General features: G+C 37.5%; 1 protein-coding gene across 1 annotated transcript in view; it reads left to right on the forward strand.

Moving 5' to 3' along the window:
• Positions 1-16,584, forward strand: part of LOC101415845 (maltase-glucoamylase) — a 217,273-nt gene that overhangs the window by 23,112 nt on the left and 177,577 nt on the right. Inside the window, exons 4-16 of the mRNA XM_058297493.2 lie at positions 1,902-2,022; positions 3,001-3,110; positions 3,657-3,808; positions 4,286-4,457; positions 6,163-6,262; positions 7,145-7,257; positions 7,615-7,740; positions 10,058-10,189; positions 10,343-10,459; positions 11,347-11,460; positions 12,507-12,591; positions 14,436-14,553; positions 15,535-15,706. Coding sequence (XP_058153476.1) covers positions 1,902-2,022; positions 3,001-3,110; positions 3,657-3,808; positions 4,286-4,457; positions 6,163-6,262; positions 7,145-7,257; positions 7,615-7,740; positions 10,058-10,189; positions 10,343-10,459; positions 11,347-11,460; positions 12,507-12,591; positions 14,436-14,553; positions 15,535-15,706 — 1,632 coding nt within the window. The remainder of the gene's footprint in view (positions 1-1,901; positions 2,023-3,000; positions 3,111-3,656; positions 3,809-4,285; positions 4,458-6,162; positions 6,263-7,144; positions 7,258-7,614; positions 7,741-10,057; positions 10,190-10,342; positions 10,460-11,346; positions 11,461-12,506; positions 12,592-14,435; positions 14,554-15,534; positions 15,707-16,584) is intronic.

Below are 16,584 nucleotides of genomic sequence, written 5' to 3' on the forward strand. Positions count from 1 at the left end.
TTGTTTATATACACCTTCCTCCACTTTCTTCACACTTCTCATAATTTCTTAGCTACACTAGAGAAGCTGGCACTTTCAAATGAGCCAATAGAGTCTTTCTTTTCCTCTCTGCTTTGGCTACTCCAATCTTTGCCCTTTCCAGTTCAATGAAGAAACTATTAAGCTCCAGGGAGCATACAAAAACTGTTCTATTTAACACCTTTTCAACACCAGCATACTGAGGTCTCATCTGAGTAGGTTTTGAAAGAATAAAGAAAAACAAAACTGCTGATTGAAATTGAGTTCACAGTGAAACCTGACCTAGTAGCAATACAAACTGAAGGTGGACGTGGTTTTTCATCTTTAACATTGGCATTGTGAAAAATTAGCGTTTGAGTAAAATCTAATTTTTCAGGTATCTGAGCAAATATTTTTTGAGTCTTAACGATTGCAAGGCATTGTTCTAGCCTCCTGGAAATATGCTTAACAAATATGCTACCCAGAGTATAGAAGAAAGGAAATGGATAACTAAGAAAACTAAGTTCTGGTCCTTGCCTTCTTAATAGCTAACTCTGTAACCTTTGGCAAGTCACTTCACCTCTGTGTGCCTTTACCTTTGTGGGCCCCAGCTTCTTCATCTGTAAAATGATGTGGCAGAATGTCTTAGTTATCTATTGCAGCATATTAAATTACCCCCAAAACGTAGTCCTTAAAACAATAAATGTTTATTTTCTCACAGTTCCTCTGGTCAGAAATCTGGGCAGTTTAACTGGGTGTCTCTGGCTCAGAATCTCTCACAAGGCTGCAGTCAAGGTGTTGGCTGACCCTCTGGTCAAGCTCACTCAAGTGTTAGTTGATGTTAATTGACAGAATTCAACTCCTTGCTGGGATTCAGGATTCAGCTCCCTCATTTGCATACTATTCCACACCTCCACATAGGACAACTTGTTTCTCCCAGCCTGAGGACTCCAGCAGAGAGCAAAAGCAAGTTGAAAGTCAGTCTTTCTATAATCTAATCTTGAAAGTGGCATCCCATCATTTTTGCTGTATTCTCACTAGAAGTCTCTGGGTCCAAACCACATTCAAGGGGAGGGGTTTCTTTGTACCTTTTAGTATTTAATCTGGTTGATTCTCCCCAGTTGGTGTGAGAAAGTAATTGTATTCATTGTAGTATCTACTTGATTCAGTCATTAATTGTGGTCTAAGGCAAGCGCTGTTCTTAAATAAGAATTAGAATCATTTGGGTGTCTAGGAAAGATTACTTTCTGCCTTGGGATATACACTATATATGTATAATCAAAAGTCAAAGTAAGTGAACCCTAAGTTAAACTATGGATTATAGTTAATAGAATAATTATAGAAATGTGCTTTCCTCGATTGTGGCAAATGTCCCACACCAATGCAATGCAAGATGTTAATAATAGGGAGGTTTATGGGAATCCATGTAAATGGATACACAATTGATCTATAAACTCACTACTTCTCTAATTAAAAAAACTAAATCAGAAAAGTCAAATTAAAATTGGTTTAATTTCAAAACTTCTGAATAAAGTTGATTCCAATGTCCTATTTAAAAAATAAATCTAAGACAATATAAATGAAGCTCCATTTGTAATTTTGGGTTATAGATTAAATATTTGAATATACTTATCAGTTTGGTTGCAATAACAGTTATTTAACACATTTGTGCAGAATAGAAGGTAATACTCTTGTGTGGATTAGACATTGCCCAGAAAAGCTGGATATTAGTATAAGCCCTGCAATTGCTTGGGATATAGCACAGTTTCTCTAAGTATCCGTTTCCTCACTTGTAGCATGAGGTCAGTGATACCACACACTCAAATTAAATGTTTTGTGTTTGATAAATGAATGACAGTGTTCTATAAATGAATGGCATTACTCTAACTAATCTCTTGTTTCAGGCCACGTGTGACCGACGTGGCTGCTGCTGGAAACCTCAAGGATTCATAAGTGTGCCCTGGTGCTACTATTCAAAGAATCATGGCTACCAAATGGAGGGTAACAGTGTAAACACAAATGCAGGTAAACTGGACTCTGCTATGAGACAGGAGCCTCATACTTTGGGAGGTTGGTCGGAATCCCCCCAAGAAGAGAGATGTAGCAGCATACAGAGTATTGTTCTATCCTGGCACACTACCACATGTGAGAGAAGGTGGATACTGCTCTTAAGCTGCAACTAGAATCTAGTCTTTCCCTTGGAAATTCAGAGACCATGTTCTTTTCCTGCCTCTGCCTTTATGTACCTTTTTGACCTTGAGCCTTCATCATGACCTCTTTGGTTCCCTTTTAAAGTGAAAAATTTGAACTCAGTAACTTCTGAGACTATTTCCAGCTCTAATATTATGTGATTTTAATGATATGGAAACAATTCCAATTTTATAAACACTTTATGAAAATCACTAGACACTGTGAATTGTGATGGACTGACTATCCTCTTTGACTTCTATCCCTCTGTGCTGAAATGCAGAACATAGTAATAAACATTCTAGGCAATAATAGAATACTTAGGGAAGGCTCTCAATATAAAGGAGAGGTTCTCAACCTGATGGACTCTACTCTGACAAGGTCTTGACTCTTACCTGGCTTACCACGTAACTGAGATGGCATCGAGGTATATGAACACTCATGGTCTAACATGAAAATAACTGAGGAGTTACATATAGTTACAATTTGAGGGCTGATAGAATGGTGTCAGATTAACACAGAAGGACTAATGGGCTGGTGGAATGAGAGTCAGGCCTTTTGGGGAAGATTTTCAATCAGATTTTGCAGAAGAGAGACATGGATTTCTGGATTAGGTGATGGCAGTTCCTAGCTTCAGGATCTGTCCTAAAGTGTATGTGTGTATGATGGGGTGCATGGCTGTCTCTTCTCTTCTTTGGGGAAATAAAGGCTTTTATCAGTCTCCTTTGATATAAAGCCTAATTTTTTTATGGATATTATTTATAAATTTGCAGAATGAGCTATGAAAATCTCACACACACCCTCCCCCTGTGTTAGGATTCACAGCCAAGATGAAAAGATTGCCTTCTCTATCCCTGTTTGGAAATGATAGCAATGATGTCCTCCTCACTGCGGAATACCAGACATCTAACCGCTTCCACTTTAAGGTTATGGTTTATTTATTTATTTTAATCTTTTGGGGAGGTTCTTGTTCCCCATCTGATGACTGCAAGTACTACAAACTAGAAAATTTTGTTAATGCACATATTTTTCTCTACTGTCATTTTATTCTTATTTAGCACATCTAGGTGGAAGGCATCTGTGACCTTCCTTCATGTGATAACTTCCTCAGTATGTATCATAGATTTGATTGCTGAGCTTTGGATGTCATTCACTTCACTTGATACCACGTGAAATGTAGTAAGGAGAGGAAAAAAAATTCTTTTTCATAAAAACGCCAGGGATAGCCCATCTCTACAGACTCGTAGTATATATTTCTACCTAAAGAACTACTTATACTCAAATGTTAAACATTTGAGTTTGGTAATATAATATGTGTACCTACCTTAGACATAACACCCTTTGGATCAGTTCTTGAGTTCCAGACCATAAGCACAGATGATAGGAAGCACTACTGTTGATAGGCACATTTTCCTTTTGGAAAAACAGAGTGGTTTCATTTTGCCTTTCTTTACCTTTATCTCTCTGGACAGTTGACTGATCCAAACAAAAGCAGGTATGAAGTGCCCCATGAACATGTGCAACCCTTCCAAGGAAATGCTGCTTCTAACTTGAACTACCAAGTTGAGGTCTCCAAAGAGCCATTTAGCATCAAAGTGATCAGAAAGGCAAACAATCGTGTTCTGTAAGTTCTGAATACCTGTGGGAAGCATATGGGGGTCTATAAGCCTGAGGAAGGATGCATCTCAACAGCATTCTTGCAGGTTGTGAGCCTGCTATCACTGACTAGATTCTCACTCCACAAGTGTACTTTCCTCTGCTTTTCTTCCTCTTTATTCCTTCTGTTTGCCCATTTTTTGTTTCTTTCCTCTATCCATCCAATGACTTATCCACCAGTCAATATTTACTGGATATCGATTATCATTTAAGTATAGTAGTCTGATCAGGTGGTAGGGTGTTTGAGAGATGACTCTAAGAAATATACCACAGGGTACCTGCTCTCAAAGGGTCCTGGTTTCCTGCTATCATGGGAGGACAAGTGGGGCTGATTAAAGAGAGGTTATGAGTCATTGAGATATAAAGAACACTTTCCAAGCAGTTGTGTTCTCTCCACCCTACTTACATACCTATCCCTGTGTTTTTGTTTTCCACCTGCGTATAGGTTTGACTCCAGCATCGGACCCCTCCTGTTTACAGATCAGTTCCTGCAACTCTCCATCCGACTGCCTAGTGCCAATGTGTATGGTCTGGGAGAACATGTGCACCAGCAGTACCGACATGACATGAATTGGAAGACCTGGCCCATATTTTCCAGGGACACAACGCCAAATGGGGTGAGCTTCAGAATGGGCCCCATCTCTGCTGAATATCATAATCTCATTCTTGAAGGTCACCTCTGGTAGTGCCATTTAGGAGTTAAAAGTAAGATCCTTGGGCAAGACAGCTTGGATTTGAATCCTGGCTCTGTTATTTACCAGGTCTGTGGCTCTGAACCGGTTATTTACCTCTCTGTGTCTTCAGTTTCTCATCTATTGAGTGGGGTAATATACTTGCCTTAAAGGTTATGGTAAGGATTAAATAAATTGAAGCATGTAAAATATCTAGAAGAGTAAGTGCTCCATAAATGCCAACTACTCTTGATTACATTTTCCCTTTGAACTAATTAATTGTGGAGAAAACATTACTAATGTCTAGACTCTATAATATGTTGGTTATACTCTCCTTATTTTTAGGTTGATGTTTAAAACCAGTAACTTCCAAGGTTTATCAGCAAAATAGGAAAAAGCACCAGCCAAAGCAATATATTAATCATTCCTTGTGTGAAGACCAATTGGGGTAGTGAAAGAATAAACAGAGTTTTGGTTTTTAATTTTTGTTTGCTTGTTTGTGTTATTTTGGCTGCTAAGAGTCAAAGCAGTTATTTCCTAGGCTCAACAATTCTATGTTCAGGTCTTGTTCAGCAGCTTTCTGATTATGCAGAACTAATGACTGGATGAAAGGCGATTATAGCAATAAGTTTTGAGCACCTATTTTTATACATTATTTCTATTTACCAAAAGGAATTAGAAAAAATGAGTGTAATTTACCCTAAATAACAGACAAGGAAACAGGCTCAGAGAAGCCATACAAATAGCCCAAGGTCAAAAAGTTTGTAAGTAGCAGAGATAGGATCTTAGCCTTAGCGCATCTGATTTAAAGCCCATTATCCCTACTAAACCATTTGCCTGACAGTAAAGCAAGACAGATACTGAGCCAGAGCAGCTCATCTGGGAAAAGCTTTAATTAATGAATGTTTGATTTTTAAAATCTCAGATTCTTGCTACTCAAAGTGGGCGGCAGGGGCGCTACCATGTTAGAGGTGCAAACTTTCAGTCCCCTCCCTCTATTTCCTGAATTGGAATCTGTATTTACATAAGATCCCTATGTAATCTGCCTGCGCACCAAATTTTGAGAAACCCGGCTCCAGAGCAGCGGCTCTCAAACATATATATTGGAATTGCCTGGGGAAATTTAGAAAATACCCATGCCTGTGCCTACTCCAGAGAATCTGTTTTAATTGGTCTGAGGTGCAGCTTGGGTTGAGAACTCTGTTTTAAAGACTAGAGGACTAGCTTGATTCCTAGACTAGAGCTCCATCTGGTTGTATGTTAGAAGGTGCCTGATTCATATTAAGGCTCCATGCAACTTTTGTAGATGTGGTTAGTTCAGGTTAAGACTGACCTCTTTGTGAGGGGAGGTTTTTCCAAAGACAGATTTAGAATTCACAACCTCCCTCATCCTAACAGATATTACATTTCACATTCCTACTGGATGAATAGTCATAGCTGACTCATTCTATAAGAATATACCAGTTCACTTGGTTAGTATCAACCAAATATAGACTCCATATTTTAAAATTTATTTGAGTTTCTCCTGACCATATGTCCCCTGTCAATTACTCATATGATTAATTAAAACTGATTTACTAAACCTTTTCTAGCAATCTGGGGTTTAGACAACTAAATTGTAAATTTGGGGTTTTTAATTCTCTTTCTGCAGGATGGGACTAACTTGTATGGTGTGCAGACATTCTTCCTGTGCCTTGAAGATGCTAGTGGATTGTCCTTCGGGGTGTTTCTGATGAACAGCAATGCCATGGGTAAAGGACTAAAGAAAGCACTAAAACAAAAGCACAGGAGTAGTTTTTAGCCCCTTTCTTATAGTGCTATGATAAAAGGAATAGATCCTTTTGAGAGTGGCTGAGCCATAGCTAAGGGACTTACTTGTATGTTCTCTGAAAGTTCCATTTCTATTTTATTACCTGTTGGCTCATGGTAGCCATGGGTAGGGGTTTCTCTCCTAGCCTATGATGCTCTGAGTCTGGTTGCCTTGTTAGAATATATTATTGTATAAAATTGAGACAGCTACCTCTTTCCTATAATCTGAGACAGTTTCTACCAGTTTGTTCTTCCTCCTTAGCCACCCATCCAGCAGTGGTGTTGATATAAGTTCAGGGAATAGCAAATTTCTCCAGCCTAATGATGAGAGAAAGTGTGCCTAAACAGGAAGATTTAACTGAGCAAAGAATATGTTCAGGCACTCCAAAAGCAGCAAGGTAAAGCCGTGGCAAGGGTCAGGTGGAGTTAAGATCAGATGGCTTAAGAGCAAATGATATAAATGTTTGCTTTCATAGGATGCCAGAGAGTAGCAAGCTTTCCTGTCTTTGAAGGTTTTAGACTAGATCATTGGTTCTCAACTTTTTCCTACTTGTACAAATAACAACAGATCCCAGTAGTAATGGGACCTGGCACAAGGAGTTAACTTCCAGTCTGTGAAGACGGTCACACTCAAATGTTTCAGCTCTGACGTGCCATGACTGTGGACTTTGACTATCAGAGTTTCTCACTCTTTGTACAAAATCCAAGACATCATTATTATTTTATTAATGTTGAGAAGGTCAGTGATCCTCTAGTCTAAAATGTTGTATTACTACTCCAGAATATATTCTAATTTTTATTTTCTTCATTTTTAATCCTTCAAGAGGTTGTCCTTCAGCCTGCTCCTGCAGTCACTTATCGTACCATAGGGGGCATTCTGGATTTCTATGTGTTCTTGGGAAACACTCCAGAGCAAGTTGTCCAAGAGTATCTACAGGTAAATTTATGATATCATGCTTATTTTGAGGATATCCTGAATTGCACAAAGAAAAGTAAATTTATTATGGAAGTGTAACTACAAAAATATCTATTACAAATTTGAGATATTAAGAACTGATTTGATGCATGCACTGGAAAATTGCTCTATTGCATTTTTATGTTATAATAAGAAGGTAAGAGAATATCAAGATTCCTAAAACATGGCCCTATCCTCAATGATTTATATAGAAAAGTAAGACTAACATTCTAACATTGATGAAATAGTGTGCTGAAAAATGGAGTATATTCTGTGTCCCCAAACCAATGCTTAGAAACAGTTGTAATAAAAATAGATACCTCATAACTTTCATTTCAGCTCATTGGACGACCAGTTCTACCCTCATACTGGGCACTTGGATTTCATCTCAGTCGTTATGACTATGGAACACTAAATAACATGAAAGAAGTTGTGGAGAGAAACCGAGCAGCACAGCTTCCTTATGTAAGTAGACTTTTAAAAAAATCCTCCAAAAGTGGAGGAATTCCCTTAAGTAGTAAGAACACAGCTGATTATATTTTTATGTTTTCTTCCCCTAAGCATTTCCTTTCTTTTCTTTCTCTCTCTCTCTCTCTCTCTCTCTCTCTCTCTCTCTCTCTCTCTCTCTCTCTCTCTCTCTCTCTCTCTCCTCTCTCTGTCTCTCTCTCTCTCTCTCTCTCTTTCTTTTTAATAATATAAAGATTTTTATGTATTTTTTAGTACTAGACTTTTGTTGGACCTCTGGTTCTTTTTAGTGGGGAACAGTATTTAGAGACCATAATCATGGGCTTAGAGAAGAAAACATAATCTTGTCTCTATTTCTTTTTTCGTCACAAAAATGTTCTTACATTTTATCAGCAAAATTTTCTTGTCCTTACTCTTTTAACTACATTTTACATACTATGTTTTTATTTGCGTTTTCAAGACATTTATCTCTCTAGTTTGGATTACAATTTGGATTACCATTTATACTGTAAAAAATTAATACTTCTAAATATAGATTTTTCTCTTACACATGTTCTTGGTTAGATTATTTTGATCCAACAGAATTATAGCGGAGACTGACCAGGAATGTGATATATTTGTTGAAATCCTCTAAGATTCTGGTGTAAGTTTGAGTCTTAGATTTAGTGTCTGTAATGATACAGACTGTAATCAGTATGCTTTACAGAGCCTTTTGGAGCAAATTGAGGAGGAAATTTTAGACCCAAAGGAATTTATACAAAAGAATTATACTTCTAAACATAGCCTCGGGTCATCTAGGTTCACACATGTATTTCACAGATAATAAATTGAGGCTAAGTCAGGGGGGAGATAACTTGACCAAGACCAGAAAGCTAATGACAGAACTGATACTATATGATTAAATAAGATTATCAAAATCATATAACAAATTTTAAGTCTATCTATGCATTGGTATTTTCATTAGTGCTGAATTAGCAATGATTCAAGAAGAGTTTGCCTCTCTGCATGGCAAACACATTTTGTATTTGAACCAGGGCTTCCATAGACAGTTTGGAGATGGCCAAAAGAAGGTCCATAAAAATGAAGTGTAAAAGAAAGCTTCTAACACAATGGAGATTCAAAAAGCCTAAGAAAACTGAGCAGATAGGGGGAAGTGAAACAGTTACAGTGGACGAAAATGGTTGGGCAGGGGATTTCACTTTCCATTTTGACTGCAGAGACTACACCCAGAGCTCACCTGCTTTATTCACGTAGGGGAGGGGGAGGAAATAACATAAGGTGTGTAGAAGCAGTATTGAGGTCAGGGATCATATACAACCATCCTAACAATGAGCTTTCCAAGCAGTGACCACCCCCTGTGGCAGGCACTGTCTTTAGTTATCACAACCCCATTTTAATACTACTAGGTAGAAGAACTGGTTTTCAAGTCAGATCTCTATCACCATCATTGCTCTCTATTTTTGATGCCATTCTTCTTAAATGCAATTAACAGATGTACATTTTTTGCTTAAGCTAGTCCAAGGAACTAAAGGATTTACTTTTATTGGGACATAGTGGAGTAAAATGTAAAAAGGATTATTTAGACGTGGACTTGAAGACTATTAACCAAGTTCAGTATAAATATTTAATTTTGCCACATTTCAGTGAGCAAGAGGATACATAAAGTATTTTTATGCTTTGAATGGCTCAATTTGAAGGTGTCTACTATTTTTGAAACTATAGCAGGGAATGAGATGTCATTAGAAATGCAAAGAGAAAAATCCCCAAAGTGTCTAGAAAAGTCCTTTCCCTGTTTCTCACTGCATGTCCTTAAAGGCAGATACCTTGGCCTTAGAGTAATAGTAAATTTCACTGTGGGTTCTGTACTGTTGTCAAACTGATAAAATTGAGAAAGAATAAGCACCAAGAGCAGGCTTGAAGTAGAAGTAACAAAACAGAAAATGGGGGAGTAAAATGGGAGAGTCAAGTGGGGAGAGATCCTCCCTTACTCCTTTAATCTTGTGGATAGGAAAAGATTTAGGTAATACATTATTGGCAACCTTAGTGGCTTGTGGTAGTGGTTGTGGTTTGTATGGCAGTAGTTCTGGCAACTGGGATTCAATGACGTAGCTATCCCCTTTGCAGGGGTGGGGACAGGTCTTAGGGAAGCAATAGATCTTTTGTTTTTTAAAAATTACTATTAGAAAAGAAGCACTTAGGTGTTAGGAATTGATTAAAAGCAGTCTTTTACTTGAATAACAACAATGTCAATTAAACTGACATGTTTCCCCACATAAGGTCCTAGGCGTAAAATTGTATACTTTGTGTATTCTTTTAGGACGTACAGCATGCTGATATTGATTACATGGATGCGAGGAAAGACTTCACTTATGATCCAGTAAATTTTAAAGACTTTCCTGAGTTTGTTAAGGATCTACACAGTAATAATCAGAAATTAGTCATCATTGTGGTATGTGCCACCCTTTCATTCCGCCCCCCCCCACCAGATATTTGCTGCTTCCTTTTCATCATACCCACCCTCCCCCTCTGAGTCCCTAATTCCCAATCTCCATTCTGTGTCTCCATTTTAAAGCTAGTTTCTTCATTATATTCTTCATCTTAGGATCCAGCCATCTCCAATAACTCGTCCCCAAGTAATCCCTACAGCCCATATGACAGGGGTTCAGTTATGAAGATATGGGTCAATGCTTCAGATGGAGTGACTCCTGTCGTTGGGGAGGTAACTAATGGGGAAGCTGGGGACTGGCTGGGGGGCTAAGGTACAGAATGTGTGTGTATATTTTTGTTTGTTTTATATTTTCAGGTGACTTATATATAGTAGGGATAAACTTTCCCTTATCCTTTCCCAACTACCTAACAACCACCCCTAGTTCTCACATTCCTTTAATAGCCCAGATTTTAAAGTCTAGTTTATACACTTCCTCTTTCTCACTCATTCCTCAGCTGATTGCAGTCTGATTTCTTACCCCACCACTTCACTGACACAGCTCTAACAAAAGGCACCAGTTACCACAGAATTGACAAATGCAGTGGAACTATTTCATTGCTCATCTTTCTCAATTTCTTTGCAGCATTTCACAAGTTTGACCATTTCTTTCTCAAACCTTCATTTGTCCTTGTTTTCTATGAAGGTATTATCTAATGCCTCAGAGTACCCTTTCACAGTACATAGTGTCTGTGGAGAAGTGGACAGGAAACAAACAGAAAAGACTGAATGATGATTAGGACCCATGTGATAAGTGGCTCCAACTTGTAATGGACTAGTTGAAATTTGTACAGTACTCTCTTCCATTTACTATTCCCAGAACTGGGAATACAGAAATTGAGAGGAAAGGGTGAACCAGAGTTGAAAATTGGCAAGTCAGACAATGCTTTTATCTGTGGATTTATTCATGAAGAATTTGCCTATGTTTTTAAATAAAATTTTTCTCAAGTGGCTATTTGACTCCACCTGCAGCTTTTTCCAGGTGTTCTGAGTGCCTTGCATTCCTAATTGAGAAGGTTCTATGCCAGGGACTGCATTAAGAATTTCTTTGCAAAGTATGCTATTTTACTCTATATTCCTTTAATTTTATTCTCATCAGCATTTTTCATTTTCTCCTACAGGTCTGGCCAGGAAAAACTGTGTTTCCTGATTACACCAATCCCACATGTGCTGTTTGGTGGACAAAGGAATTTGAGCTTTTCCACAATCAAGTGGAATTTGATGGAATCTGGATTGTGAGTTCTTAGTAATTTGATTATTAGGTGACTAATATTCAGATTGTGCATATCCATATATTTGAGTCATGGAGCAGAGGGGGAAGATGAGGAAGGAAATATGAGGGAAAGCAAGTATAACAATAATTCTCAGGATTCTCTGTTTCACTATTTGAATAATCTTATACCAAAGCATATAGCTTAGAATCAAAATCAGAAAGTTTGTAAATAAACTCAGATTTTTTTTTTTGAGTCCAACTCTCCTTTTACAAATGAATGAGTTGAAGTCAAAATAGGTTATAATACTCCTTACATTGCTGCAAAGTATACATATTGTCCAATTGCCAGTACAAGGCTCTTTTTATTTGGACATGTTTGACCAATTGATGAAAGTCAGTGTACAAAGGTTCATGAAAAAACTGTGGCTGCAATAAAGACAAATAATGTCCCATATATTATCAAATGAAAGCAAATGCAATAAGCAAAATTTAGGTAGATATGGAGTTGAATTTTTTCTATCTAAGAGAACTGTGGAAAATTCAAATAGTACACAAAACTTAAAAGATGAAAGGAAAAGCTTTCAAAAATATCAACAACCAAAGACACAGGCTATGAATATTTTGGTATACAACTTTCTAGACCCATCGCTATTACCACTATTGTACATGTGCTTTGCCACCTGCATGTATGTGTGTATATATATATATGCTTACATATATAGTGTATGTATTTGTATGTGTATTCATAGTTATGTTTTGATATGTACCTGATATATAAGTTGATATAAGTGAAATCATAATATATAAACTATTTTGAAAATTTTTTTTCAACTGATATCTTTTAAATTATTGAATTTTAGTGATTGTAGCCAAATATTTTAAAAGGATTTTAAAGAACCTTCTCCATGAGGTTTTCAATGGATATAGAAGACAGGAACATCTATTTCATTCCATGTATATAAATACCTAGAGTAATTTTTTCTGACCCCTGGAAAAAAAGTTACCACCAGTATAATATAAGGGACATGTTACTTTTTCTTAACACCTATTTCTTTCTTTGTCTTTTAGGATATGAATGAAGTCGCCAACTTTGTGGATGGTTCAGTTTCAGGATGTTCTACAAGCTATCTAAATTATCCCCCATTCACTCCCAGTAAGTCTTGGTGGTAGGCCTGATTAGAAGTGGCAGTGTGCATTTGACATTTTAAGTTCATTAGGATAGATCTGATCAATCTGTCAAGGGATTGCGCACATCTATCCTTAAATAAATGTGCATAGGCCAAGGGAAAAAAATCTCAGTAATATAATAAAAACTGTGAAATAAAATCAACATACCTAGGCTTTTCTAAATGAGAAAAAATCCAAAGGGATAGTACCTCTAGTCCAAGCTGGCTGTAGGGGAAAGAAAGTCCAGAAAGGATGTGGTATAGAAATCAGAGCTTAGTGGTTAGTTTCTATCACTCTCGAGTATGCCTTTCATGGGTCAGAGCTTACCGGAGGAGTTGATATGAGATGTAAGGCCAGAAAACTAGAATTGCTCTGCAGGTGAAGGTCAAGTTCCTTGATATCAGCAGTATAGAGAGCAGACAGGAACCATAGGATGAAAGGAAGCAAGAGTTCAAGGCTTGGGAGGTCAAAATCAGAGTCAGTCAATGTAGTCCAAGTGAGCTTTGCTTGATCTTCCATCAATACGATTAGGCATGGCTCTGACATTTGTTATAGTTAGAAGAAAGCTAGAGGCCTATGGATACATTGTTTCTTGCTGAGAAAAGTATGAAGATGCTGCTAGGATTATCACATTTTAGGAAAACTTCCTGTCTGGTGGGAAAATCCAGACAGATAGGTCTGAATCAAATGTTGCAGGGCTTGGATGGGAGATTAAACAGTTCATACATTTGATGTGTGATAGAAGCTTTTTATGTTTTAGTAAGAGGGGAATATCATAGTGTATTAGTCAGCAAAGGGGTGCTGATGCAAAATACCAGAGATTGGTTGGTTTTTATAAAGGGTATTTATTTGGGGTAGGAGCTTACAGATACAAGGCCATAAAGCATAAGTTACTTCCCTCACCAAAGTCTATTTAATGTTTTGGAGCAAGATGGCCGCAGATGTCTGCGAAGATTCAGGCTTCCTGGGTTCCTATGTTCCTGGGACTTACTTTACTTTGGGTTCAAGGTTCCTTTCTTCCTGGGGCTGGCTAATCTTTCCTATGTGAACTTACTTCCCAAAGCTCCAACTTAAGTCTTCAGCATCAAACTCCAACATCAAAACTCCAACATCAGAAACCCCTCAGCTCTGTTCTTTGCCATGTCTTTTATCTGTGAGTCCCCACCCCTTGGTGATCAGATTACAAGCATAATCCAATATCTATTTTTGGAATTCTTAACCATATCAAACTGCTACACATAGGTAATTGGTTTTAGAAAGATTATTCTGGCAATAAAATATGTAGTATGACTTAGAAGATAGAAATACCATTAGTAAGTTGACCATTAAGAAGCAATTGCAATACTTGGGTAATTTGGATCTGAACCAGAGTGGTACGGAGAAGGATAGATGAATAAAAAAGGGAAATTGGGGAATCATTCTTTGCAAGATATAGTCAAAGGAGAGGAGGGGCCATAAATTAATTTATGCCTTCATCCAAGATTTCTATTCTTGGGGCAACCACTCAATTTAGTTCAATTTGAAAGTTTCAGATTGAACCTCAAGACTAATTAGATCCTCTTGCTTCTGAATGCCTGCCTCTAGGCAAATGAAGACCCAGGTGGGAAGATGTGTGTGAGTTCACACAAATATTTTAATATCTGAGAAACTATTCCAATTGTACAGCTTTCTGATGTACAATTTCTGATGATGAAGAAGCAGTATGATCATTTACAGAATGGCCACATTAAATGCCTATCCAGAGAAGCCACTATTTCAAGTTCTGTGATAGCCAGGGAGCAGGGAATGTGCATCCCAGGCTCTCACTGACTGATCTTTCTTTTGTTCAAGGAGTCCTCGATGGGTACCTTTTTCGTAAGAGTCTCTGCATGGATGCAGTACAGCACTGGGGCAAGCAGTATGATGTCCACAATCTGTATGGCTACTCCATGGCAATTGCTACAGCAGAGTAAGAGTACAACTGCTGTAGACTTAACATATGGTTAAATATTAGTCTTACTAGATGCTGGATGACTCGTATGTATTATTTATAAAATTCTGCAAGAGGGGTATGGTTATGCTTATTAAATGCATGAAGAAACTACCTGATACATAGGAAGGAAGGAGTCAAATAAATATTTGTGGAATATATAGAATGAAAGAGAAAGAGAGAAAGGAAGGAAGGGAGGGAGGGAGGAAGGGGAGAAAGGAGGGAGGGAGGTTGGAAGAAAGAAAGAGAGGTTAAGTAACTTTATGCCCAAAGTCAATCAGCTATTAAATCACAAAAGCAAAATTTAAGCCCAATTCTGCATGAGTCCAAAGTCCATGTATTTTCCCCTCTGCCACACTACATAGACTGGAGTATGGAGGGCTAAGTGTCTTGTGTTTTGAGATTTCAGATACTGTAGTTTTAAAAAATATGTATAAATATAGGCTTCTAATTTTAAAATATATAAATAATATATATTTATATATATTATAAATAAAAGTACACATGTATAATTTTTAAATGTGTTTTCTTATTACAAAATTATTACCAAAGCCTTTCTATTTATACCATGTTTAAGTTCCAAATGCTGGTCTTCAGTCCTTTTTTTGTGTATGTCTGAAGTCACACATTACAAAAGATCAATGTATATATAAATCTAATGTTAAAATTTTGTTGCACAGAAATTGTATAACTTTAGTTACTAGCCTTTTAAAGGCAGCTTTTTAAATTCTTGGAAATTATGGGCCTAATGATATCTATAAAACACCTTAAACAATACAAAACATGAACACCTACTCAATAGTGCAGACTACTCCTTACAGCAAGTTTGACATTACTGGGAGAGAGTAAAATATAAGAATGGGGTATTACTTTTTAAATCCTTGTTATTGTCGCTGAATGCCCTGGACTGAGATGAACTAAGATCACATACTGAGTCCTTATGTCTCTCCCTCTTTCTAGAGCTGTTAAGACTGTGTTCCCTAAGAAGCGAAGCTTCATTCTTACCCGTTCTACCTTTGCGGGATCTGGCAAGTTTGCAGCCCATTGGTTAGGGGATAACGCAGCCACCTGGAACGACCTTCGCTGGTCCATCCCTGGAATGCTGGAGTTCAACCTTTTTGGTATCCCAATGGTGAGTACCAACCCGAAGTTCTCTTATGAACTTTAATTCCCATAAATCTTCATCCTAAAAAATTTCCAAACCACATAATGCCCCTTTTCTGCATCATCATGGCTGAAGAGATTTAATGTCTTGACATCAAGTGCTTCACCTATGTAAGTATGATTCTGATACCTTACTGCCTTAAAAAGATAGCAAGTTCAACCTTGAAATATTATCGCAGTAATTTTTCTTTTTTATTGAAGTATAACATACATACTGAAAAGTACATGTTATCATTAAGTATACAGTTTGATGAATTTCAGTAAGTGAACACATCTATGTATCCAACATCCAGATGAAGAAAAGAATATTGTCAGCATGCTAAAAGTGGTTTTGAAGTCTTTTAGTTAAATTCACTATATATATTTATTGAGCTTCTGTGCAAGGTATTGAGGTAAGTATGGATGATAAGGGTAGAGAAAAGCATAAATATGATAACAAAAGCCTTTTCTTTCCTTAAGAGTTTATCATTTCATAAGAAGAGATATCTGCAACAAATAAGCAGAGACTCATGTAACAAATAATTATGATAAGCTAAGATAAAAGTGCTGATTGGGATTTATAACTTCATGTTAAGAGAGAGCCTGAGAAAGGGACTGTTATCCCTGATGAGATCATGTCAAATGAAAAGAGCTGGGAGGCTGGATGGAACGTGAGAGAGTGTGGGCTATGGTGTGGACCACAGGCCATGGGGTGCAGCGATGCCCAGAGATGTACTCACCAGATGCAATGGATGTGTCATGATGATGGGGGAGAGTGTTACTGTGGGGGGAGTGGTGGAGTGGGGGCGGTGGGGGTGAATATTTTTTGAATGTAATATTTTTTTTTAAAAATGAATAAATTGAGTA

The sequence above is a fragment of the Dasypus novemcinctus genome, chromosome 5, assembly GCF_030445035.2.
Source record: "Dasypus novemcinctus isolate mDasNov1 chromosome 5, mDasNov1.1.hap2, whole genome shotgun sequence".
NCBI lineage: Eukaryota > Metazoa > Chordata > Mammalia > Cingulata > Dasypodidae > Dasypus > Dasypus novemcinctus.